General features: G+C 42.1%; 1 protein-coding gene across 1 annotated transcript in view; it reads right to left on the reverse strand.

Moving 5' to 3' along the window:
* The window catches only part of SCARA5 (scavenger receptor class A member 5), a 568,875-nt gene that overhangs the window by 292,916 nt on the left and 250,729 nt on the right, over positions 1-25,230 (reverse strand). The window contains exon 4 of the mRNA XM_075598610.1: positions 19,937-20,611. Coding sequence (XP_075454725.1) covers positions 19,937-20,611 — 675 coding nt within the window. The remainder of the gene's footprint in view (positions 1-19,936; positions 20,612-25,230) is intronic.

Consider the following 25,230-nt stretch of genomic DNA (forward strand, 5'->3'; position numbering starts at 1 on the left):
GTGTGTGGGATTGTGGGAACAGACATACATTTTTACTGACTGTAAAACATAGACCCAGGGTCCCAGCTTGGAGTCCCAGCTTAGACCGTTAGTTGGAGTCCTCATGGCGGAATCAGTCCATATATAAGATTCTTCCATGCCATCTTTTTGAAATGGTGGGGAAGGGGGGGGGGGGGTTATCGAGGAATCTGATGGGGGGGTGAAGCTTCATGTGACTTCCACTCCCGGGAAACAGGACCCAGCTTGATCCTCAGCGAACCAGCTTGGTTTTGTGGGAGACCTCCAACGTGCAAAAGGACAGACCATCAGTCGCGATAAAATCCGCACCTCTCCCAGGCCGGGGTCTGCTGAGACCCAGCCTCAGACCCTCTGTCGGTATCTTACGCACTGCTCCCGCCTCTTTTGCTGTCTGTCCTGGAGGTGTAGGTGGTCTGTATGGACTCTTATGTTCGTGGGTTCTTCTTCTCCTGAGCTGGACCCGTGCCCAGGTATAGGGGAAGGGGAGGGCGGGGGAGGGGGGATGAGGGAGAGCTCCGCAACAGGTCAGGGAGCAAGGGTCTTCTCGGTCCCAAGAAAGAGGGGTGGAGAAGAGAAGGGGAGGGCGGGAGCAGCTTCAATCTGATGTCCGGGCCTGCCGGTTTGGAGTGGGACAACAGGGCCAGGTCTGTCGTGGGGGGTGGACGTACCCACGGAGGGTCCGTGGTGGGATAGGCCCCCCTCCCGCCCCCCAGGAGAAAACCATTCCTCCTTTGTCTGGGAATAGAGTTCCGTTTGGCATGGTAGATCCAAGGCTCCTTTCTGACCCCCCACTGGAGAAACAGGTGAGGAATCCGCTCCTGTTTTTCATTACTCCTTTGTTCTTAGGTGCCTTTGGGATGCAATCCTCTGTGATGCCCTCGGATATCTTCTTGGGGAGGGCGATGTGCGGGGGCCTTTATCTTCATCGCCTTCATTCGTGTAAGGGAGGCCCAGTGCTTTCAGGAATCGGGGGATGTCCTCAGTATAGGATATTGTGTGGAATTTTGCCTCAGCGAGCACTATCAATTTAAAAGGGAAGCCCCAGCGATACTTTATTTTCTTGTCTTTCAGCAAGTTCTCTCCTTCTTTCAATAGTTGCTCTGGATAGGTCAGAGTATATCTGTATAGGTGAATCTTTGAAGGAAATTGTTCCTCTATTCCTGCTTGCTGTTAGAATGCGTTCTTTTTGGAAGTACGAATGAAATCTAACGAGAACATCCCTTGTTTTTTTGGGGTCGGAGAATTTAGGGCCAGGAGCTCTGTGTGCTCTGTCTAGTTCCAGGCTCTCATGGGACAGATCAGGTGCCAGCTCAAGGAATAATTCCCTCAGGTATGTACGTAGGGATTCTGCTGGGATAGTTTCTGGTACAGTATATTGCGAACCCTGATATTCTGTTGCCTCTCCCTATTCTCTTGATCTTCTATAGATTCTTTTAATGCTCTTATCTCAAACGCCATTCTATTTAGGTCATCCTCTGTGTTTGATTGTGCGTTTTCAATGGTTCCCATCCTCTGTTCTGTAGCCTCTGTTCTTTTCGTTAGGGCCTCCATGTCCTCTTTCAGGGCACTGATAGCTTTATTGAGGTCCTCTTGGAATCCTTTTTGCATCCTGGCGAAGAGGCTCTCCATATATGTTTGTGTGATTTCCCCCGCAGGACCTGCACTCTCCAGGCCATCTCGCCCTCATCTCCCTCTTGCGAGTTATCGCTGGGTGCTCCCTGTCACGGACTCGGGGAGAAGTAGGTTGATACGCTCTGTGGTAGAAGTTTTTTGTTTTTATTAGCCATCCCTGCTATTCAGCGTGATGTAAGGTATTGTTTAATACCGTTTTGTGCTGTTTTGCGCTCGTACTAGATAAATTGCTTGGAGAGGGGCCGCGGAATGAATCCCTCAGGCGTTCATACCCGTTGACGCCACCGGAAGTCTCCTCTTTAAAACATTTTTAATGGGGCAAAGTCATTTAATCTTGTCAGTGTCTGCTATGTCGCTCCTCTGCATGCGAGCCACTTTAATGCATCTATAATTGGGTTTTCAGGGGTTATGCGGACATTGCCTAGTGGCCGGGTGTGTAGCTGCTTTTGTGTTTTACTCTCCTGCCTCAGCAGCCGCTGGGCTAGGGTTAGGCTGATTTTTTATTTTTTTGTATTTATTTATTTATTTATGTTCCTGGGGGGAGATGTGCCTTTAAATCCAACCTGCGGCGACCAGAGCCCCGTGCCACGTCCCCCGTCTCCAAGCCACTCACACAGTTCTCCCTCCTGCTCCGCTTGTGGACTTGCCTTTATGAATGCTCGTACCCCTGTTGGCCCGGCAAGGGAAGCCAGGGAAGAAGCAGGAAACGGCCCACGGGCCTTTGTGGTTCTCCACTCTGGGCCTGCGACTTGCTGTTCTGCCTGCTAGGCCCCATAAAACCCAATTTTATTATAAGAATATCTAAATACTGTCCAAAATGCGTTTTTATGGTCGCCAAGTATTCCTTGCTTCTTTAGCTAGTCAGAATTACCTAGCGGTGACTAATTCGGCTAAGTGTGAACCAGGATGGATATTGATTAGTGATCTCTCTTTGTGGAGCTACAGCGTCACACATCCATCTTGTTTAGGCTCCAAGCCACGCCCCCTATTTCTTTGTATTTTAATGTTTAAATTAATTCATTAATGTTGTAGAAATTAATTGGTTTGATTGGTTAATGTTACTATTAATTTTGAGTTGGTTTAGTAATTAATTGGTTTGATTGGTTACTGTTTAAAATAATTCGGAGTTGTTTTAGGAATTAATTGTTTTGATTGGTTAATGGTTTAATTAATTCATTGTTCATGTTGTTATTGCTTGTATTCATTGGATTAGCTGGCTACTGTTTTTATTTAGTGAAGTGTGTTTTTTTGGATTTATGTTTTATTATTGTGTGTCTGGTGCATTAATGTATTGTGATTAGGGTGCCCATTGAGTGCTATAGAGGCTTATCATGCCCATATTATTATTATATGGGTATGATGTACCACTATACTACTCAATGGGTACAGGGTGGGTATAGTCAGTTCGGGGTGGGTGCTTAGGCCTCACGGGTTTGTATCGGGGCAGGGTGGGTTAACCCTTTAATGACTATAGTGGTTAGTAACCGCTAAGGTGATTAAGGGGTTAGGGGCCATTAGAATATCTTTATTATGTAAATATGCTTTCTTGCAACAGAGGACAGAGGGACCTGCTGTTGTGGTAAGTATAACTGTATTTATGTACTTTATTTATGTATGCTAATGCAGTGTTTAATAATGGGCAAATAATCTATTATCCATATCTGGATAATAGTTATTTTGCCCATTATTGTACTGTATGGGTTTGGGCGGAGGGGAAGGGGGGTGGGGTGTATTGATGTTCCTTAAATCTATTTTTAATGTACATTTCTTTCATAGTGTAGATGTGCAGGGGGTCTCCGGAGCTGAACCGCATTGGTTTTATGTCCGGGGACCCCCTGCTTCCCAAGATACAGGACCCTTTATGGGGTGCCGGTATCCCTCTGCATTGAAATGTCCCGCGTCACGTGACCGGGACATCTCCATGCATAGGAGATACCGGCACCCCATAAAGGTGCCTGTATCTTGGGAAGCAAGGGGTCCCTGGACCTGTAACCAACGCGGTTCAGCTCCGGAGACCCCCTGCACCTCTACACTATGAAAGAAATGTATATTGAAATAAATAATTTTCAGCGACATTTTCGCTGCCAGAGGCGGCTCTCTCAGAGCCGCGCTCTCTGTAGCAGAAATGAATCGCCGGGTTGAGCCTTTTCACAGGGTCCTTCCTATCGCTGGCAGCAACTCGCTCGTTTTGGGAATTTTGTTATGATCGGTAATGACATCTTGCTGAATACCGTGATAGCAACGCTCCAAAAAACGGCGATTTAAATGCCCTGGCGATAATTTTTATCAAACTTTACTGAATGAGGCCCTATTTGTAAATTCCAGCTTTAGTGGAAGCACCATCCACCGTGGTTCTTTCATTTATTACATGTATATTGATTCGCAATGCATAAGAGCATCTAATATGTTCTCACTCATTTCCACCTTGTGTAGGGTCTTGTAATATGTATATACTGCACATATTTTAGAGAAAGCATGGTTATGTTTGAAAAATGATATGAACAGTTATGTATAGTTGTCATGAAAGGGAAGGGGAGGGTTAATTCCCACTTGTGATGCTAACCAGGAGTAGGCAATGTTTGATCATGATATAAAAATATAAACATCTTCATAGCATAGGACAGTTCATAAGACTCAGGATTCCAGATAGTCCAATGTTAAAACACACTCCCATAGATTATGGCGCTAGCCATATAGGTAAGTCTTATGTGGTGGTCTAGGTAACCGTGTGTGGGACTGATCACATAAATGAAGTAAATGGATTACTCACTGCTGACCTTGAGGATATCCTGGTCCTGTCCTGCGTGCTCCTACCAAGGAACAATTGAAGAGAGTACAGGGAAAACGGCGGTGCATCTGCTGCTGCTGCTGAAGATTGGAAACCACAAACTGCAAACCACAAAATATCCTAGGTGCAAAAATTTATTTTAGGGCATAGTAACAGCCAAAAAGAACACTCTGACGCGTTTCCCGTGGTATCCCACGCTTTATCAAAGAAACGCGTCAGAGTGTTCTTTTTGGCTGTTACTATGCCCTAAAATAAATTTTTGCACCTAGGATATTTTGTGGTTTGCAGTTTTGGTTTCCAATCTTCAGCAGCAGCAGCAGATGCACCGCCGTTTTCCCTGTACTCTCTTCAATGTATAGTTGTCAGAAAACATATACGTTGCTGTGTAATAGAGTTTACTCTCTGCAAACTGCACAGTAGTAAATAAACCACAGACAAGATCGGAAGTGTGGGATAAAGTAGGGGTACTCAACTCCAGTCCTGCCAACAGGTCAGGTTTTAAGGATATCCCTGCTTTAGAACAGGTGGCTCAATCAAAATGACAGAGCCACTGATTGAGCCACCTGTGCTGAGGCAGGGATATCCTTAAAACCTGACCTGTTGGTGGGACGTGAGGACTGGAGTTGAGAACCACTGGATAGTACAGTACAACTATTTTGCTGCACAATTATTGTGTCGTATTATCATCATCATCATTTCCATGCCACCAATAAGAGGTTTCATTTGAAGCTTCCTACCTGACACTAAAACAAGAGGACTTGGTACTGATATGGGGTTTCTAACACACTATAAATCAGAAGAATGAGCAATAAACAGTCCAAAAAATACCAAGACACTGAATACATGTTCAAAATGTCTATTGAATCCAATACAGCATTGCAGGAGATAGTGCAAGACAAATGATCAATATAAAGGTAAAAAACCTTAGCACAAACAATGAAGAATGACAGGCTGAGACTCTTGAAAAAGGGCAGATTTTGGTCCAAAATGTATTCTTATCTCCCAGAGTGTCTTCCTGTCATTCTTTCATTGTTTGTGCTAAGGTTTTTTCCTTTATATTGCATTTTGATATTATATGTACTGTATTACATTTTTTGTATATACACGTGGTATGTACACTATTGTGATCATTTGTTACCTTTATATTGATCATGTGTCTTGTACTATGATCTCCTGCAATGCAGTATTAAACACATTTTGAACATTTATTCCATGTCCTGGTATTTTTTGGACTGTTTATTGCTAATTCTTCCTTATGTATCATATATTTGGGTGGGAATTAGAGATACCACCATGAGCAAAATTTGATTTTTCATATTTTGTTTTATAGAGAACTGTTCTTCTACATTACCTGTAGGGAACTCTGTGATGTTACATCTTATTTCTTATAATCATATTCTTACACACTTTCAGAATTGTGTGTAATGTTTCTCTCCGCCTCTCTGTTAATTTTACAACTCAACCCCCCCTACACCCCACCTCCCTTTATACTGCTGATGAATGCATTGTCCTCAGTAGCGGATTTCCTATTAGGCTCAATTGGCCCGGGCGTAGTCTGGCAACATTTTGAGGAGGCACATTTCCTTTCCCCCCCCCCACCCCCCCATATACAGAGGCCACACTATCTCCCCCCTGCAGCTCCACTCTCCTCCTTCTTCTGCACTGCAGTCAAGTGACGCAGTGACGGCACATGGTGTTACGTTGCCATGGCAACGCGACGCCATGTGACATCACAATGTGATTTGACGATGGGAAACTGAAGAAGGAAGAGGGCGGTGCTGCAGGAGTAGGCGGCCAACTGTGATTGGGCCAATAAGGGAAATATCGTACTGAAGGCGTTATTGTGCATTAGTGTCCAGACCAGCACTATTGTAGCATAACAATTAACCCCTGTTGTTCCATTGCTGTTTCTTTTCCCCTTGATCTTTTCTTTCCTTACCTTGCACCCCGCTTCTCTTCCTTTGTCCATCTGATCTATCACACCCGTTTTGTTACTGTCACACTTAGCCACATTGACTTCTACATTTTTCTATACTGCCATTCTTGTCGCATCTCCTAACATTTCTTTCTTTTCCACTCTTATACCTCACTTTCTCTCCAACAGTCACATTTATACTCTGCCACAGACTGTGGGATGGTCGGATATGGTAAGTGGAAAAAATTATTTCAGAATAGTGTTCCTGGATCTCTTTGCCATAGTGTTTCCTGCTCTCAGGTCTGGTGTTGACCTAGTACCTAGGACCTCTTAGAGTGAATGGACACTATGGACCAAACCCATTCAACTCCTTGTAAGATGGAATTAAGGCTGTTCTTGCTTGATTTGTGTTACAAGTGGAACATGCCCCTGTTATTCACTTTCCAGAAAGGTCTCTCATACACTGTGAATTATTTTGTTCCCCTCGGATTCTCCCTTGCAATATAAAATTGTTAGTAGAGCCATTGATCGAATGCATCTGCCGCCTTCGTGCATCTTGTAACTGACCCTAACACCTTATATTGCTCCTTGTAACCGCTCTAAATTGCTCACTACCTTAAATGAGGGGAAAGTAGGACAAAAATACGTCAATACCAAGTAAGGATAATAAGGGGAAAAAAAGTAACAACACCCTCTCCGCAAACATAATACATAGCACAAACATCCTTGATCACTAGATTAATATACACACTAGTGTAACAGGGTATGTTCCATAATACCTCTCTTTCCTCACATAGTGTATTGTGTTATGTAAGCCCCATGTATGTTCAGGGCAGTAACAGTTTGATCTATGGGCCAGTGACCCCCCCCCCCCCACCCCTTATGCTCCACTTCAAAGTGAAGGAAGTAAGGTGGTGGCTCATGGCCTGTGTAAACCTATCCGTAATTGGTACAGTCCATGAGCCCGCCCCTTCCAGAGACTTCCAAGTGGGAGTATCAAATTTAGTCAGTCTTGGCTGGGAGAAGAGTGCACAAGGGCTGTCAGTCTTCCCCATCAGGGGAAAGCATGCCCACCCCAGGCTCAAGCCTGGGGACCATCAAGACTCATTGACCCCTACTACCGGGGTATGCACCCTCCAGAAGTCTGGGACTTCGGAGATTCCATTCTGCTGCAATGAAGAGCTGCAGTGATGCACAATAAACCCTGTTCAATATACACCTGCTTAGGTGTTAGTTCCTGGGCAGGAGGGCTAAGAGGTGTTGTGATTGGAGCTGATGTCCTGAAACCCGCAGCCCATCATACTGTAACTGGAGGCACTGAAGTACTAACAAAAGAACCCAGAGATCACCATAAGCCTGTCCTGGTCTCACTACCATCGTGCAGACGACTCAGTATTTCCTGGAGCCTAACAGGTACCACACCACACACATTAGTAACAGCAGTGAATCTCCCAGAGGGGGGGTGGGGGCAGTGTTACACTAGTTAATATGGAATTGCTCAATGTGTATAAATTGAAATCCTTTTCATCAAGCATAGAAATTCACATGAAGCACACATGGGAAAATGAGAGCATATGTGGAACATCTTTTCACGTAAGCCGCTTCCTTCATGTGTTATCAGTCACCCAGATTAGCAGTTCTTCTCCTTGACGTTATCGTTGAAAAGGCTAAAGAATGTGTACTTTCAGCTTTCACCTTAAGTAACCTAATAAAGCACATCAAAAACAGGAGTACTCAATGACGGCCAGTTACTGATTTTGTTCGGTATGTTAAATGTAGCTCTTGCCAGACTGAAAGCATTTGCTTTAATAATGCATGATTTATTCTTCTGCAAGGAACCTGCGAACTGGTTTTCTTCATCTAAGTGACAATGTATGTGATGATGATGATGAGTGGGTTGAAGAAATAAGCCTGCTTGGACGACATGTCATGTACCATAATGAGAAATAAATAAGTCCCTCAGTGCAAGTCAGGTCTTTTTCAACTATTGATCCAGGCATTTGAGCTTTCAAAAGTAGCTGTACTTCCGCTTGCTCGCCGTCTATAATGGACCGATCCACTCCACACACTTGGAAACAAAGTACAGAAGAAGAGGGAGACAAGCGCACCAAGGTAAGTAAAATATTATATTTATATAGTACAAAAAGAAGAATATCCAGACTTACTTATGTAACGGGTCTTCCCCCCCCAATCGCAGATCTAGTGTGGGTGCGGGGAACATACAGGGTTACTCGGTGTTTGGTGCGTTACCTGTTGGCTCACAGGAGGGCTGAGCTTCCGCCACGGGGAACCTGGGGCAATTACAATACTATGGACAACCACTTACTCGGTACAGCGCCTCCACCTGCGATGGCTCCCACCAGAGGGGGAGTGGTTCCTCGCAGGACAATCAATAATACCACACACAGCATGTATATTAATCATAACCTTTTACTAACATGCAAGACATCCATATCACATCAATACCTTAATAACCTGTGTCCCTCTCTAGAGGAGACACTTACTGCATCGCGCAGGACGCTTCCCCAACACCAGGTGATCCCACCCAGTGTCCCGAGAATCCCCACCCAATGTCCCGCACTCTTGGAGAGAACGTGGGTGACTGCGCAGCCACAATTAACTAAGGGCCCGTTGGTGCACTTGTGTATTAGATAGTACCTGCCGAGCACTCCCGTGCTCGGATCTCCAACGGACTTCGCAAAGGATCAGTCGTAGGATGACGTCATCTGATCCCCAACCGGCCTCCTTGCACGCGGACTGCCGAGGGCGATCCCACCCTGTAAACAGTCTCTGTGGATCCCAATCTAAGTCCGAACCGCTTCACAGGAACCGCAGCATCCGCTGAGTCCCTAACTGACACTTGGCACTAACGTGACAGGAACCCTAACCTAGGGCCTGTCCCTATAGTACCACAACTGGGGGTGAGAACCTATCTGGGACCTAAGGGGTTAATAGCCTGCCTCGCTCCCCTAACGGTTCCCTGTTCTACTCTACCCCTGCAACTAACCTTCGCAGTCCTGACTAACTACTTCTAGTCATTCCAGCACTTGCAGTAACACGTTGGAAGCTACTGGATGTGTACAGCCAACGTGCTGCACACCTGTCTGTCAGACCTCACGGCACTGGCAGCCGTGACCCTGACCAGACAGCACACTAACACTAAGAGCAGCGTGCCTATCTTGGGCCTCCCTGCGTGCTTACCCACTCACCTAGTGGGGGGGTTGGAGCCTACCTGGGGTGTGGGTACCTATCTGGGTGCAGGAGCTGCACTCACTCCCCGCACCCTTCCTTCCCTCACAGCTCCCTGACTCCAACTGGCTTCACTGACACCTATCAGCGCATGCAGCAACGCACTGCAAATTAACACTCAGCCCGCTTGTCTCTATATTCCCTTCTGTTCCCCAGCTCCAGCTAATGTAAGTGACAGGGTCCCTATCCCGAGGGCTGTCCCTGGCAACACTCACTTTACTGGGGGACTAAGGGCTAGCTCGGGCCTTGGGGGCTGTTGGCCTAGTGCAGGGAGTCACTGACTCCTGCACCCTACCTCCTTCCCCTTGCTGCTCCTGGTCTGGACTGACTAGCGTGGGCTCAGCGCGCGAATTGTATCCACTTGCCTCTGCAGCGTTCCTCAGCCTTATTGGCTCCCTGGCATCACCAGGGGTGCGCAGAGGCTCCTGGGATCTGTAGTCCCTGCCTAGAGCTTTTCTGGCTCTCTCCTGCGCATGCCGAGCTATAGGGGGCTGCCTCACTGTTTCCCTGTCTAGCCTTGCCCTTGCGCGACTTCGCCCTGACTCTGGGGCTCTACCTGCGCATGTGCGATAACTGCGCATGCGCGAGCTAAGGGGCAATGTCGGCGCCCTCTCCGCCCGGCTCCGAGAGCTCCAGGATCCCCGTGACGCGCGTGCGGCCTTGGCAACCGGCCGCACTCGTCCCCGGCAACCCCCGAGCCGGGACCTAACCGCCCTCACCTCCCGTATCGCCCGACGGGGCCGCCATTGGACTCGGCGGCACCCGCGATCAGCAGAGAGGTGAGGGGGGTGCTGATACTCCGAGGATACCTGGCTACACTTACAATTCAGGAAACATCGGCGCATTCACAGCTGCATAGCCAAGTGTAAATCTTGTGTAGCCGAATAAATGGCGTCCGGCATGCAAGGACGCCACTACAAATGCATGTAGTCCATAGGGCGAAGCTAGTAAAACCGGAAATGATGTCACAGAAAAGGCTCAACCAATCCCAACACGTTTCACTATATATTTATTGGCTGGCAGGCAGGCCAATCAATATAAAACGATAGTTTAAATAAAAACGATTGCACTTTAAGGAAATTATCTTATAACCAGAAAGATCATACAGTGCAAAGTGTGAGAGTGACATATGTGAGTGAAATTGCTGAAAGATAAATAAATTAAAATGTATTCTTAGATAAATGTTTGAAGGTAAAATTGGATATTTATAAATAGTGGTATGAGTCATCTGTCATAAACATATAAACATAAATGAGACCATCATAAGAAAAGTACAGGTATACAAATATTAAAAATACAATATATATATATATATATATATATATATATATATATATATATTTGAACATTGTATTTTTAATATTTGTATACCTGTTCTTTTCTTATGATGGTCTCATTTATGTTTATTACACATATATGTTTATTACACATATATGTTTATGACACATATATGTTTATGACACATATATAACAAAAGATAAAACAGCGCTACCGGTGATTTAAGCAAAAGTACCCTATATGAAATACTAGAGAGCATATGGTAACTAGTGAAGGAACACTAAATATTAGGTATAGTATTACATAGTATTAAAAATATATATGCGCCAATGTATTAAATCAATTAAAATATACTTATATTTATAAAAGTCCAAGCTATAGTAGATAACACCGTAGTGGTGTGTTAGGACACAGAAGCTGCCTTCTCCACAGGGAAAAACTGGTCCCAAAGAAATCTATGAAAGGAGAAAAAGAGAGGCGCACTCTCCTAGTGTAATAAAGCTTAGACAGTTTAATAAACGGTTAAAAACTTCAATGGTTGCACTCACAAACGTTGGATATCTACAAGCATGTCTGAGTGCAATACTCAATGGTTCGTCTCCGTCACAGCTAGAAAGGCTTCACGATCCGTGACTCATCCGCAGCATGTGTAGTTGCTTCAGACCGGATACCAGAAGTGGTGCTGGTGCACCGCAAACTCAGTCCCCGGTCGAGCCTCTGATGAAGTTGTATTGATACGACAAAACGTGTAAGGCGGTTCGTTTCCCCAGCAAAGGCAACTGCATTAGCAGCACAGAATGACAGAGCGCAAGCCAAGAACCAGAAGCAACCCGATCTATAATCCAAGGATCCTCTGGGGTTAATCGGCGGATCTCTTGGGTCTACGACCATTCGATCGGGGGACAGAGTTTGCGGTGCACCAGCACCACTTCTGGTATCCGGTTTGAAGCAACTACACATGCTGCGGATGAGTCACTGATTGTGAAGCCTTTCTAGCTGTGACGGAGACGAACCATTGAGTATTGCACTCAGACATGCTTGTAGATATCCGACGTTTGTGAGTGCAACCATTGAAGTTTTTAACTGTTTATTAAACTGTCTAAGCTTTATTACACTAGGAGTCTCTCTCTCTCTCTCTCTCTCTCTCTCTCTCTCTCTCTCTCTCTCTCTCATATATAATTATATATATATATATATTAGAACAAAATGCATCATAAAATTAAAAACACATGCACAACGTCAAAAAAACATGGTGGAAGTCATCACGAAACATACAGTATATGGAAACATATCTAATAACAGCAAAGGGGGAGAGAAAGAGGTGGCAGAAGGAGAAGGAATGAAAACAACAAAAGAAAGAAAAAATGGATATTAATATAATTAATTGGTATATATTGGTATATATTGATAACTATATGCTATTTACGATTAATCAAAAGGAGCAATTTCTATTTAATCATTTAGTCTTAATGGATATTTAGTTCTTTTTTAGTTAGAGATATTTTTCTATCTCCACAAAATGATAGAGACCCGGGGTTACTAAGATAAGCATCCAAAATATTTATTAGCAGATTATTTAAGCGATTATTTTGTGAAATCAATTTAGGGATATTTGTGATGTAGATATGTTCCAATATAAAACATATGTAATTAAGCCCACAGTAGCAACTAAGCAGATAGATAACATGTGTCCTACAATTAATAAAACTCTTCATTTTATACTGCTTCTTAATTTTTTTTAGAGACATACATCACAGATGTAACACAATAAATATCATATTGTTATCAATATATACAAATTAATTATATTAATATATCCATTCTTTTCTTCTTTCTCTTGTCGTTTTCATTCATTCTCCTTCTGCCACCTCTTCTCCCTTCCCCTTTGCTGTTATTAGGTATGTTTCCATATATGTTTCGGTATGACTGGCGCAATGTTTCTTCTGTTTTTAATTTTATGATGTGTATGTACATGTATGTACATATATATATATATATATATATATATATATTTGTACAGTATATATATATATATATATATATATATATATATATATATATATATATATATATATATATGTTGTATTTTTAATTACACCTGTACTTTTTTTTATGTTTATGACAGGTGACTCATACCACTAACTATAAATATCCAATGTTATTTTCACACTCATTTATCTAAAAATACATTTTAATTTATTTATCTTTCAGTAATTTCACTCACATACAGTATATGATTTCATCTATGTCACTATTTCACACTTTGCACTATATGATGTTTATGATTATAAGATCATTTCCTTAGAGTGCAATAGTTATTTAAACTATCATTTTATTAAACATAATTTATATAAAACTTCTATCATCTATTTCACCTATGCATTGATGTATACACATTTGTTGACTATACTCCCCACTGTTTGTGACACGAACAGTTGCTTATTGTTTTGAATTTAGTAGTGTTGTGACAGTGAAGGGGTAACCAGTCCACCAATAAAGGTATTATGCCCGGCTGGTTACCTCTGAGTCCTATTTCAGGTTGTAGAGTGTCAGCTTCCCCAGTATATGCCCAGGTACCCCAGACTCAACATAGAGATTCTGAGGGGTTTCTCCAACTATAAATTAAGTTGCGAGGGGTTTTATGAAACCTAAGTTCCAGTTTCAGTAGGGGAAGGAGCTACAGCTCTGAGATTGCAGCTAAGCATCTTTTTATGTCACTGTAGGACTGAGAAGAAAAAATGAGAAAAATATTTTTTGTGTTTCATAAAATGTTTAATAGCCAGTGTGGCTATAAGGTTATTACCATCTAAGTCAGGTTTCCAGTGTGTGAGGGATATGGCTAGTGGGCAGAGTAATATATAATCCCATTCTACCCCACATAACCAAAAGACTTAGACAGAGTAAAAAGTGTAAAAGTATATTTTTATTAAACTGAGATGTTTGTAAATGAAGTATACTTATAAGCTGGCACTTTCAAAGATGGTACTCAGAGAGGGGCTAGTGGGCTACCAATTTGTGGTCCCTAGGTCCGTATTTCAAAGTCACATATACTGCCAGAGGTGGTAAAGCCATTTGGGCAGGATGGTTAGGTGGAGAACCCTTGACCGGGAAACAATGCCAGCCATCGCTGCCAGCATTTGCCTTCTCAGACTTGGAGGCACCTAACCCAGCAGTTGGCTTCTGAATAGCAATGGGCTAGGGTGACAAACTCATGCATGTCCTCGTTGCATTTAGAAGATCCGCATGCCCGGCCTTGGAAGACAGGCAGCCCTCTGATTGGCTGGTTGTAACGTTCCCAGGCTCGGATTGGTTGTAGTATTTCATGAATGAATCTGAAATACTATAAGAAACCCAGCAGCCAATCCCAATCCGTTCCTCAGATTCTAAGCACCAAGACAGCAGCGGTACATTTTAACTCAGCAAAAGATGATCTGGGAGAAATAGACGCGAGCCGGCTTCAGAAATTTCCCACTTTTCGGGGCCAAATTCTCAGAATAGAACGTAGCGGTCGCGGCTGGAACTAGAAGCCAAAAAGAGTACCAGGACGTTTGCTACTATCTCCCGGTCAAGGGATTTTGGCAGCTCCGGAGCAGATACAGCGGTGGCACCTGGTAACTCATGCCAAATTGAGTTCCAGGACTTTTGCGGGTAACTCCCGGTCAATTTAAAGACTTTGTTTTCTGTGCTATTTCAACTAGGAACGGTTAGTTTTGTAGCCCAGACCCCCAGTAATTGTGTTTTCTTCTGTATATTGTAAATCATTGTGTGTATGTCTGTTTCTAAGGAATAAATCGCAATTTGTTTTACTTCTTTGTTTTGCTCAGTGATATGATCCCGGTACAAAAGTGTAAATGCCTGGTCTCCCGTGACAGATTGACAGATATATATATATATATGTATATGTATGTATATGTGCTTGATTGGCATGCCAGTCAATAAATATATTGGGTGAGTTATATAATACGTGAACAATATTTGTGCCCCCTCCTGAAGACGCACTTGCCATGCAAAACACATTGGGATTAGTCGAGCCTTGTCTGTGACATCAGTTTCTGGTTTTATTAGCTACACCCAATGGACTGTATGCACGTGTAGTAGCATCCTTAAATGCCGGACGCCATTTATTCGGCTACCCAAGATTTGCACGTGGCTTTGCTTCTGTAAATGCACCGATGTTTTCTGAATTGTAAGTTCGGATATTCTTCTTTTTATACTATATAAATCAAAAATGTTACTTACCTCGGTGCGCCTGTCTCCTTGTTCTTCGCTAATAAGAAATGTCTATGCAAGAGACAAGTGCAGAGGTACAACCAGGGGGACAGATTTGGGGAAATTAAACCATGGCCTTATTCAGACCATCCCTTTAACAGTGCAGGAAACACAAAATAAATAAACAGCCTATTCCTGTGTAAGGGCTAACTCACTTTCCAAGTTCCTATCTGCAGGGCTGGGAGGATAAGCCTCTTTCCAACCTACAACCCCCAAAGTCAATAGAGGTACCTGTAAGCAGGGCCCTTGTGTCAGTCTCTGAGTGCCAGCAATAGAGGTCTAGTTCCTGGTGTCTGGTGTCACAGCCCTATGCTCAAGACAAGTCTCTTTTGGCAACACAGTTTTAACTGTACTCAAGAGTCTCTTCTTCAATTTCAAGCAGGAGGCTTTTCTACATGTTTGATTAACCAGGTGGAGACTCGTTAATTGTCATTAGCTGCAATTAACTAGCTCCTTGCTGTATTCCTCAGACCAATGCAGGCTTTCTATTGAAGCCTTCTTTAGACAGGGTTAAGTCCCAGTTACAGTCTACTTCGAGGGAAATAGCTAAATACAGGATCGATGTTATAATACCAAATACAATTCAAAATGTATATACATAGACTTCTAATGCAGTAACTATAGCAAAAGTCAGGTAACAAATTGTATATCAATCTAAGATGCCGTCACTCTCTCTCTGTGGTGCTCTGTACCTGAAATGTAGTGCAATACTTTGTAACTATTGATGGGCACATATATTTCGCGGGTTTCGATTTGCTGTGGAACGGGCCGGTTCCTTTGGTCCGCGGATTTCTGTGGATCAGTCTCAAAAATGGATTTTGTTTTTACTACAGACAAGCCATCCACGGATTTCGCAATCCGCTGACGGATTTTAAGAATCCAATTCCCGGATTCGCGTATTGCTGAATCTGTGGATTGGATTCTTAAAAGAAGATTGCGGATTCCACTGATTGGATTCTTAAAATCTACCAGCGGGTTGTATCCAATGGCGGGTTTGGATTCATCCACACGGATTGAAACTATAGCAAGCCACCTGTGGATTTTAAACCGCGGAACTGATTTTTAATGGAAAACGTGGGAAAAAACGAGAAACTGATTTGGACTGGTTCGCCCTGCTCTAATTGTAACTACAGTATAGAATAATTTTAGCATTGTTTCCTGTAGTAACAGTATGAAATACAGGTATCGGTGCGTTCTGGCGTAATTTCCCTTGAGTTGTGGGAAAAGATTAAATCACTGTACTTTGGGTTCCTGGAAAGCAGCTGCTGTGGGCAGACGTGGCTTCTTCCTTCTACACCATCTACAGCTTTCCCCATGGCCAGTTATTTCCACAGTCAATTTCCACGACTTGTCCTAACCACAGGAAAAATTATATCCACATTACCTAGCCACTAACAAAATCTGTACGCATTGTATATTCTGTGATATTTATTGCTGTCACAGAGGCATCTACTGTAACTTTTCCCATCGCCGGGGAAAACTGAGTGCGACATCCCCCCAGTTGCAGGGAAAAAAACTGTGAGCCGTCGGTAATGAAACATTAAGCTGACACATCCTTGCCAGAGTCCCAGTAAAATGCTATATTCTCCTGGCTCTGGGAAGGTTAATCTGGCTTCAACTGTAGATTTATACTTAGCATCTTTGTCCATAATGAAAAAGCTTTCGAAGGTGTCTTTAATCATGAAACCACATTTTAAATTATGGAGATGATGTGTTTTCAGGTTTCTGTAATTCTGTTATATTTGTGTATGTAGGACTGTGTACCTTTTTAGCCTCCAGACTAAAATGTGTATCCTGTTTATGTGGCTACAGCTTTGGGAGGAACGCCTGACTTCAAGTGCCAAGACTTGGGAAATACAGTGGCCAACTGTGCTGAGGAGAAGCTATTCTCAGTGGACATATCAACAATATTAATGCACATGGGAATTCCATGTTGTAAGCAACACACCTGACAACAGAAGGGAATTATTCTAATTATACAGTATTGAGATATTACAAGTACAAATGTGAATGTAAGGTATTTTCACTGAAACACTTTGCACAGCATCGGGTGGTTTTGTTTAGAAGACTGGGTTGAAATGAGAAGATAAAGAACTGAAAGTTCCATATGACCCAAGTCAATAACTTAGAAACCCTTTAATTAGGTTGTTAGTTGGCAGGGTCGATGTAATAGGCACTTTTCTCTCTCACTGGCCCATATGCGCTAAAGGGTGCAATGTTTTAGCATGCCATAACTCCTATTCAGATTAATGGAATTTAAGACGTGCTAAAGCTTTGCACCTTTTATTGCATATGGGCCACTTTACCTGAACTCTTACTGGCCTTCCCATAAGCCTGCACCAAGCTTCCTTGTAACCCACCTTCACAGGGCACTTTAAAATAACCTGTACAGTTTAAATATACATACATTATGTATCTAATGACATAATTCACTAAACCCTGATGCAGGGTATCGTACCTTCATCTGGTGTTAACTGTTATTGAAGTTATTATTATTTTTATTATTAATAGCAGTTAACATGGGATAGAAGTGTAATACACAGCAACATGGCTTAGGGAATCCTGTCATTAGATACTTAATGCAAGTATACTGTACTTATTGTGTCTACCAGCATGTTACACCATCCAGCTTACAGCAGACTGTAAATTACAGTACTTCCTTTTCTTAATGTTTACTTTAATATATGCTGTTCTCGTGTTTCTAATATTTATTTTCCAGTGCCTTAAATGATCTACAATGAATATATATATATATATATATATATATATATATATATATATATATATATATATATATAATTGATTATTATATATCAGCTGATTCTTCTCTCCCTTCCCATTAATATATGTAGACAGGACTGGTTTTCTGGCTACCAGTCTGCCCTCATTGGCAGAAAGCCCTGGTAAGAGCAGGCTGTCAGTAGTAATCATGGGGTTTCCCCACTCCCTGCACTGCCCTTGAGTGACAAGGGAGGCAGTATCAGCTCCGCCTGAGTCTACACAATCAGGGGTCAGACCTAGTGCTTTGCTCCTGGCTGTACTTAAGGGGATTGTGTGACGGTGAAGGGGTAACTAGGCCATCAATAAAGGTATTATGCCCGGCTGGTTACCTCTGAACCATATTTGTGGATTTAAAGTGGCAGCTCTTGGAACCATTGGTTGTACATGAAATTTACGTGATTGTTCAACAATAAGGAATGTATGTGGATTTTACCTTTCCAGGAGGGCTAACCAGTGGAGATTCACAGGCTATGAGTTTCAAGGGGGGGTTGCGGTAAAAGTGTTGTCACATTGTGTCTAGGTAGACGAGGCCCAGAAGGGGGAAGTAAAAAAAAAGAAAGAGAGAAGGAAATGCAAGAAAGAAAGAACAAGGGAAGGCAACCTACTGTACTAGATACAGTGAGGGAAGAGTAATATAGGATAATAATTATCTGAGGAAATGGATCAGTTCTATAAGTTCATTTAAACCCCCTGGTGATTTTGTACCTACACGGAAAGAAGAGGTCTGTAGAATTGTGGATCCTCTGTACACAATAATGTTATCTGTTTGACATTGGTTAGTACAGTATGAGCAGTTTTGGTCCTCAAAGTTCCATTTTCATGGATTACATGATGTATTAGCATTAGCAAAATGGAAAAGATGCAGGTAGAGGGAGAAAGCGCCATTGCCAGGAATGTGTAATTGAACACTAATGTGCCAGGATGCCAAGTAAGCATTTTGTATGACTTGTCTGGTATAATGGGGGGGAAAAAGACATCTGGTAGTCTGAAATAATTCAGATAAGATCTGAACATGGTTTGCATAACAGATTTAAAGTTCAATTGGCTTAGGGCTAGTAATGCTAACAGTCTTTCATTGTAGATGACACAGAGCTGCATAAACATGAAAGTAAAAATATATCTGAATGTTATTATTGTAATGATTTAAACGGTATCTTTAAAATAGCAACATGAGACCTATATCATTAAAATAATTAATTATCCCTTCCACGTTGATTGCTCTTACAAGTCTTCTATTTAATATGAATCAGAGCTGTATAAAGCGGCTCAGATTCTCTGCGCCTATATTTTGATTGAACATTCGGAAAAAAATCCAGAAGTTCCAACTTTGGGCGACATTGATAAATGAAAACAAAATTGGAACTTTGAAATGTATTATTTTTTTTTTCTAGGGAGAGACCCAAATTCCCAAAGCCTTATTTCAGGCAGTGGAACCCTTTGCTCGACAAACTCCTTGCAAACTTTTAAGAAGTTTGATTTTCAGTGAATTGGAAAAGTTGGCAAATTTCGCAAAGTTCAAGAGCTTGGGAGAAAAGTTCCCATATCTCTAATCAGAATATGTGTTTGAAGCTCTCGTCTTTTAGTGCTAATAAGGAATAGGTGTCAATTATACCGTCTTTGATTAATATATACTAAGTATACGGTAACCAAAGGTGCCCCCAAGGCTAATATCAGTTGCAAGGCAATGGAGTTTAATCTGCTATTCTTCTTTGAAGGATAATCACAATTCCAGGTATCCCGAACACACAAACCCCCCATCAATCATGAAGTACAGTAAATGGATCTATCGCAAGCTCTCTAAAGATTTGCAACTTTTTCAGTGAAATATTGCAATCCTGCAATTTATTCCTGACTATAGCATACTCCATTTACATAATTTAGGTAAACACTTCCAGGACCTATTTTGCCTCATGCCTTTTTAAAGTTAAAACGATTAATAGGAGATATAGATAAGGATGACTTTGGCCCACTTAGCCAAAGCCATATAATACTGGTCAAGGCCTTACCTCGTACTACAGAGAGGTTCTTTATAGCTATGGAATGTTCCCAGTCTTTAAACTGCAGGTCTGCTGTTAAAACATTAAGAATCTCCAACTCATGTTTTAATTGTTGCTCCATGACTATATGAAGAAGTCTCATCTGTCTGGCATCTTCTGTCGCATTAGTTACTAGACCCTGGAGATCTTGTATCCTTGTATGGTGAATGCCAATGTCATAAGAGAATGTTGCGTTGACAGCATTTAAAGTTCCAAACATATCACTTATCTGGTCATTAAGGCCTTCAACTTTTGTGGATATCTCCTTTAATAGGTTGTCATGATGATGCCAAATATATCTACTGCTGTTGATCTCTGTAGACATCCGATATACTTCTAAATGGTGAGAGTCACTCAGTTGGTTGAAACTGTCACCTAGACCACTGACAACAGTATCAGTTTTGCTGGCAAGATTCTGAAGACTCTGTAGGTTCTCTTCCAGTTTTTGCAGGGATTCTGTCAGGTGAAAAAGTGAGTCGGAGTGGTTCTGGAAAAGATCTTCGAGCTTCCAGATATGTTCCATGAAATCTCCCTTGAAGGTGAGCTGCATCAGTTTGAATTGCAGATCTCTGTAGCTCTCATTTAAACGATTCACATTCCCAGTTAATGCTTTCAAATCTTCAGGGGAACTCTGAGGTCTTGAAACTGGAAGAAAAAAAATATATACAGTATATGTCAAATAATGAACATGACTTTTAAACAAGCTGAAAAAGGAAAACAAATGTACTAAATGACTTTGATAGACACCTTAAACACTTTGGCACAAATCATGCTATTCCATAAGACACCTTCTGTTGACAGAAGACAACTTACGGCTTATAGTAACTGAAACGTATCTTGCAGTGCTGCAATGTGATATGGAGTAGCACCGCAGAGTAAATATGGGCGTTTATGTCCACACATGTCAGAATCCAAAGCACACACCGAAAAGAACAAATAAAATGTTGCAAAAATATTTAATGCAAATTTGAATTCTATAGTATTGCAGATCAAAGGGTGAATGGTAGGGGTTGATCAGTATATGTTGTTATCACACAGTATAATAGGATAGACGCGTGTCTACATCTGATGGCCTCTCCAGATAATTCCGGCACAAATCAAGGTGTCCTTAAAAGCAAAAAGAGCCCATTCTACTACTTCTGCTTCAGATCCTCTCCTACTGTACAGTAGATCAGTAAACTAAACAACAAACTAATGCTAAAGGCTCTCAACAAGCAATACAAACACCATAGACCATCAATCAACTCCTATTTTACCCACGGAGATTGTTTCAAATGCAATAAACTTTTATTTCAAGCTTTTGTGCCAGATCACGTTAGAACTTGCTAGAATAGGAAAATAGTTGTAGTAGTTGATACTGTACATACAGTAAAAAGGGGAGGGAGGTGACATGTTAATACAATCACTAAATTATAAGGTTTTAGTTAACTTACATTTATTTCTCACAGGTTTAAAAAAAAATTATGGGAAGGCAACGCAAAAACTATATTTAGGGGTGTCCCTCACTAACTAACAGAAGTTTGTTGATACTGTGTACACTATACAGTAAGTGTGCATTCACTTTGTGTAAAGAAAAAAATCCTATTACTTTCAATGGGATTTTTTTTCTGATGCAGGTGGTGCACATTGTTTGCCGCAAGGATGGCATCATCTTTGCCCTGATACACAAACACCATCGTATTTTATGATAATTTATATTGGTTTTACATTTTTATTCAGCTTTGTAGTACCCTGTAGATAACATTAATATTACAGGTCAGCATGAGATTTGATGGAGGCCATAGTGTATCCCCAGATGATATCTGACCATATAAAGACCATGATGTAGAACGTGTAAGTATACAAATATTAGCCACATTTATTCCAAAATATGTGAAAGATGGACAACAGGTTTAGCAATTGTAATTTCTCCCGCTGATAACCCATATTGTGTACCATGTAGAATATTACAAACCTGTGTAGGACACAGTGACAGATATATCACAGGATATCTCCCCCACCCCCCCATAACACACCAAGGGGGGTAATGACCTTTTCGTACAGTCTATTGCCATTATTTATCTGTTACAGCAAACCAGGCTGCCCTAAGGTCAGACCTCAAGCACAATCAGTAGGCTGTTTTTCTTTAATTAACACTTAATTGACTAATTAACCTAACTCTTATTACCACCAAGACAACTTGCTTAGGTACAAGTATGCCATTCCCTGAAAACTGGGCCTGTTGATTTCACTTGATCACTGAACTTGGAGAACCCCAAGTTAAACAAAAAGTTAAAGAACTAATTTATTCAATCAACTCCTTGATAAAATGCCATTTACTGCAGGCACGAAACGCGTTGGAGTCTTTTGAGTGCCCCCAATTTCTTGTTATCTTTAATTAATATACTGGAATGTTTTGCAACTATCTGAGTCATTTTCTGCTGCATGCTGATTTTTTGCAATTATTCCATAATAAACCTCCTTGAGCAAAAAAAAAAAAAAAATGTACAACTGGGTTATATTGCTTGTGTTTTTTGTAAAGCCAAAAAGGATTGGGTTATTTAAGTTTATATGGCAAACTAATAAAGAAGGGGAAGAGATCTGACATCATCCAATAACTTTCTGCCTGTCATAATAAAAAACAGGAGTCACGAGTCTTCACAACTGAAGAGAAGCTGATATAGTGCCAGCTGTAATTAATATATTTGTTCTGTGTCTTAGGAAACAATTATTTCACAGATTGGAATGTAGAGTAATCTGTACAAAGCTTGATTCCAAGTTTTACCAATTATAGCAATAAATGTGCATATGTAGCCTGGGCAAGTGGGCAGGAGAATTTCTTATTTAACAGGACATTTATTCCTTCCATGAAAGGAGACATAACTAAGAGTTAAGAAACTGGATTTATAGTGGGCGAAACGCAATTTCTGCTCCAATCTAGTTAACTTCTATGTTGTTATTGGTAATGGAACGCAGCAGTGGCCTTTTTCTTAGGCCCTCATAGAAATATCCTAATCCTTTTCTCCTTTCTCCTTTCCTTCTCCAGATCTCTCTCCACCAGTGGTTGACATTTTTCTAGCCATGGCCTTCATCTCAAATACAAAGTCCAATAAGAAAAAACAAAGCTTTTTACTGCCTGTTAGAGATGGGTACATTTTTTTTGCGGATTCGAATCTGCCTCGGATCGGACAGGTTTTTTTTTTTTTTTTGGTCCGCGGATTTCCACAAATCAAAAAGGGCAATCCAGATTTGTCTGTGGTTTTTTTTTCTATCCACAGGGCAGATTAATCATCCGTGGTCAGATTAAATCTACGGGTGGGGGATCTCTTTCTCTCCCTCTCAGAGAATGAATCTGTTTGTGAATTTGTAGCAACCCGGCAACAAATGATGAAATCCGCAGATTGGATTCATCATAATCCGTCCGGATTGTATCCAATGGCAGTTTTCGATGAATCCGTATGGATTGAAACAGGAATAATCCGTTAATGCATTTTACACCGAGAAACGGATTTGAATGGAGAGCCCGTGAAATTCCGGGAAACAGATTTTGACAGTTCCTCCCATCCCTACTGCTGATCGCATACCCTCATATACATTTGAACACCCATATTCACTAAGCAGTCTTCTGCCGTGACATACATTCCGGCGCTTGGTTCTATTTGACTTCAATAGGCTGTAAGGTGTCTTCCAGCGCTGGAAGGTGTGTAAAGGCAGAAGGCTGTTTGGTAAATATGACCATAAACTGTATGTGTGCTTGGAAAGACAAAAGTCAAATCAGAAGACACTACTTTAACTACTTGGCTGCACTTATGAAAAGGTGGAATCCATACGTCAGAACATCCCCTCCTACACCTCTTCCTATCTCTCCACCTGCCTTCTTTGACTCTTTTTCAACTGTCTCAGAGGAGGTTGTGTCGCTGTTGATCGCCTCTTCTCCCTCTACCACTTGCCCCCTTGATCCCATTCCCTCCCATCTCCTAAAACCTCTTGCTCCTACTATAATCCCTACGCTCACACACATTTTTAACTCCTCCCTCTGCTCTGGAACCTTTCCATCCTCCTTCAAATATGCAACAGGCATACCATTACTCAAAAACAGCAAGCTTGACCCTACCTGTCCATCTAACTATCGACCTGTCTCCCTCCTTGAATGTCTTGTATTCTCTCGCTTGCTCCATTTTCTCAACACCTATTCTCTTCTAGACCCTCTACAATCTGGCTTCCGCACTGCTCACTCCATATTCTTGGTATTCGGAACAAAGCTCTATCCTGGATCTCTTCCTACCTCTCCCATCGTACTTTCAGTGTCTCTTCTGCTAACACCTCCTCCTCCTCTATTGATCTCTCTGTGGGGGTACCCCAGGGCTCTGTCCTGGGACCTCTCCTCTTTTCTCTGTATACACTCTCTCTAGGTGACCTAATAACATCTTTTGTGTTTAATTATCACCTCTATGCTGACGACACACAAATATACTTTTCAACACCCGACCTTACACCTGCTGTACAAACCAAAGTTTCTGAATGTCTCTCTGCTATATCATCCTGGATGGCCCTCCGCCGCCTTAAACTCAACATGGCTAAAACACAGCTCCTCATACTTCCTCCCAAACCTGGCCCTACTACCTCCTTCCACATCACTGTTGGAACTACCATCATTCACCCAGTAGCCCAAGCACGCTGCCTAGGGGTCACACTCGACTCCTCTCTCATATTCGCCCCTCACATTCAAAACATTTCTAAAACCTGTCGCTTTTTCTCCGCAATATAACTAAGATACGCCCTTTCCTCTGTTGCTCGACTGCTAAAACTCTGACTCAGGCACTCATTCTCTCCAGTCTTGATTACTGTCCGGCCTTCCTGCCTCTCACCTGTCTTCCCTACAATCTATCCTAAAAGCTGCTGCCAGAATCACTCTACTCTTTCCTAGATCTGTCTCAGCATCTCCCCTCATGAAATCCCTCTCCTGGCTTCCGATCAAATCCCGCATCTCACACCATTCTTCTCCTCACTTTTAAAGCTTTACACTCTTCTGCCCCTCCTTACATCTCAGGCCTAATTTCTCGTTATGCACCATCCAGACTCTTGCGTTCTTCTCAAGAATGTCTTCTTTCTACCCCCTTTGTATCTAAAGCGCTCTCCCGCCTTAAGACTTTTTCACTGACTGCCCCACACCTCTGGAATACCCTTCCCCTCAGTACCCAACTAGCACCCTCTCTATCCACCTTTAAGACACACCTTAAGACACACTTGCTTAAAGAAGCATATGAATAGCACTGTGAATATTC

The sequence above is a fragment of the Ascaphus truei genome, chromosome 4 (assembly GCF_040206685.1).
Source record: "Ascaphus truei isolate aAscTru1 chromosome 4, aAscTru1.hap1, whole genome shotgun sequence".
NCBI classification, from domain to species: domain Eukaryota; kingdom Metazoa; phylum Chordata; class Amphibia; order Anura; family Ascaphidae; genus Ascaphus; species Ascaphus truei.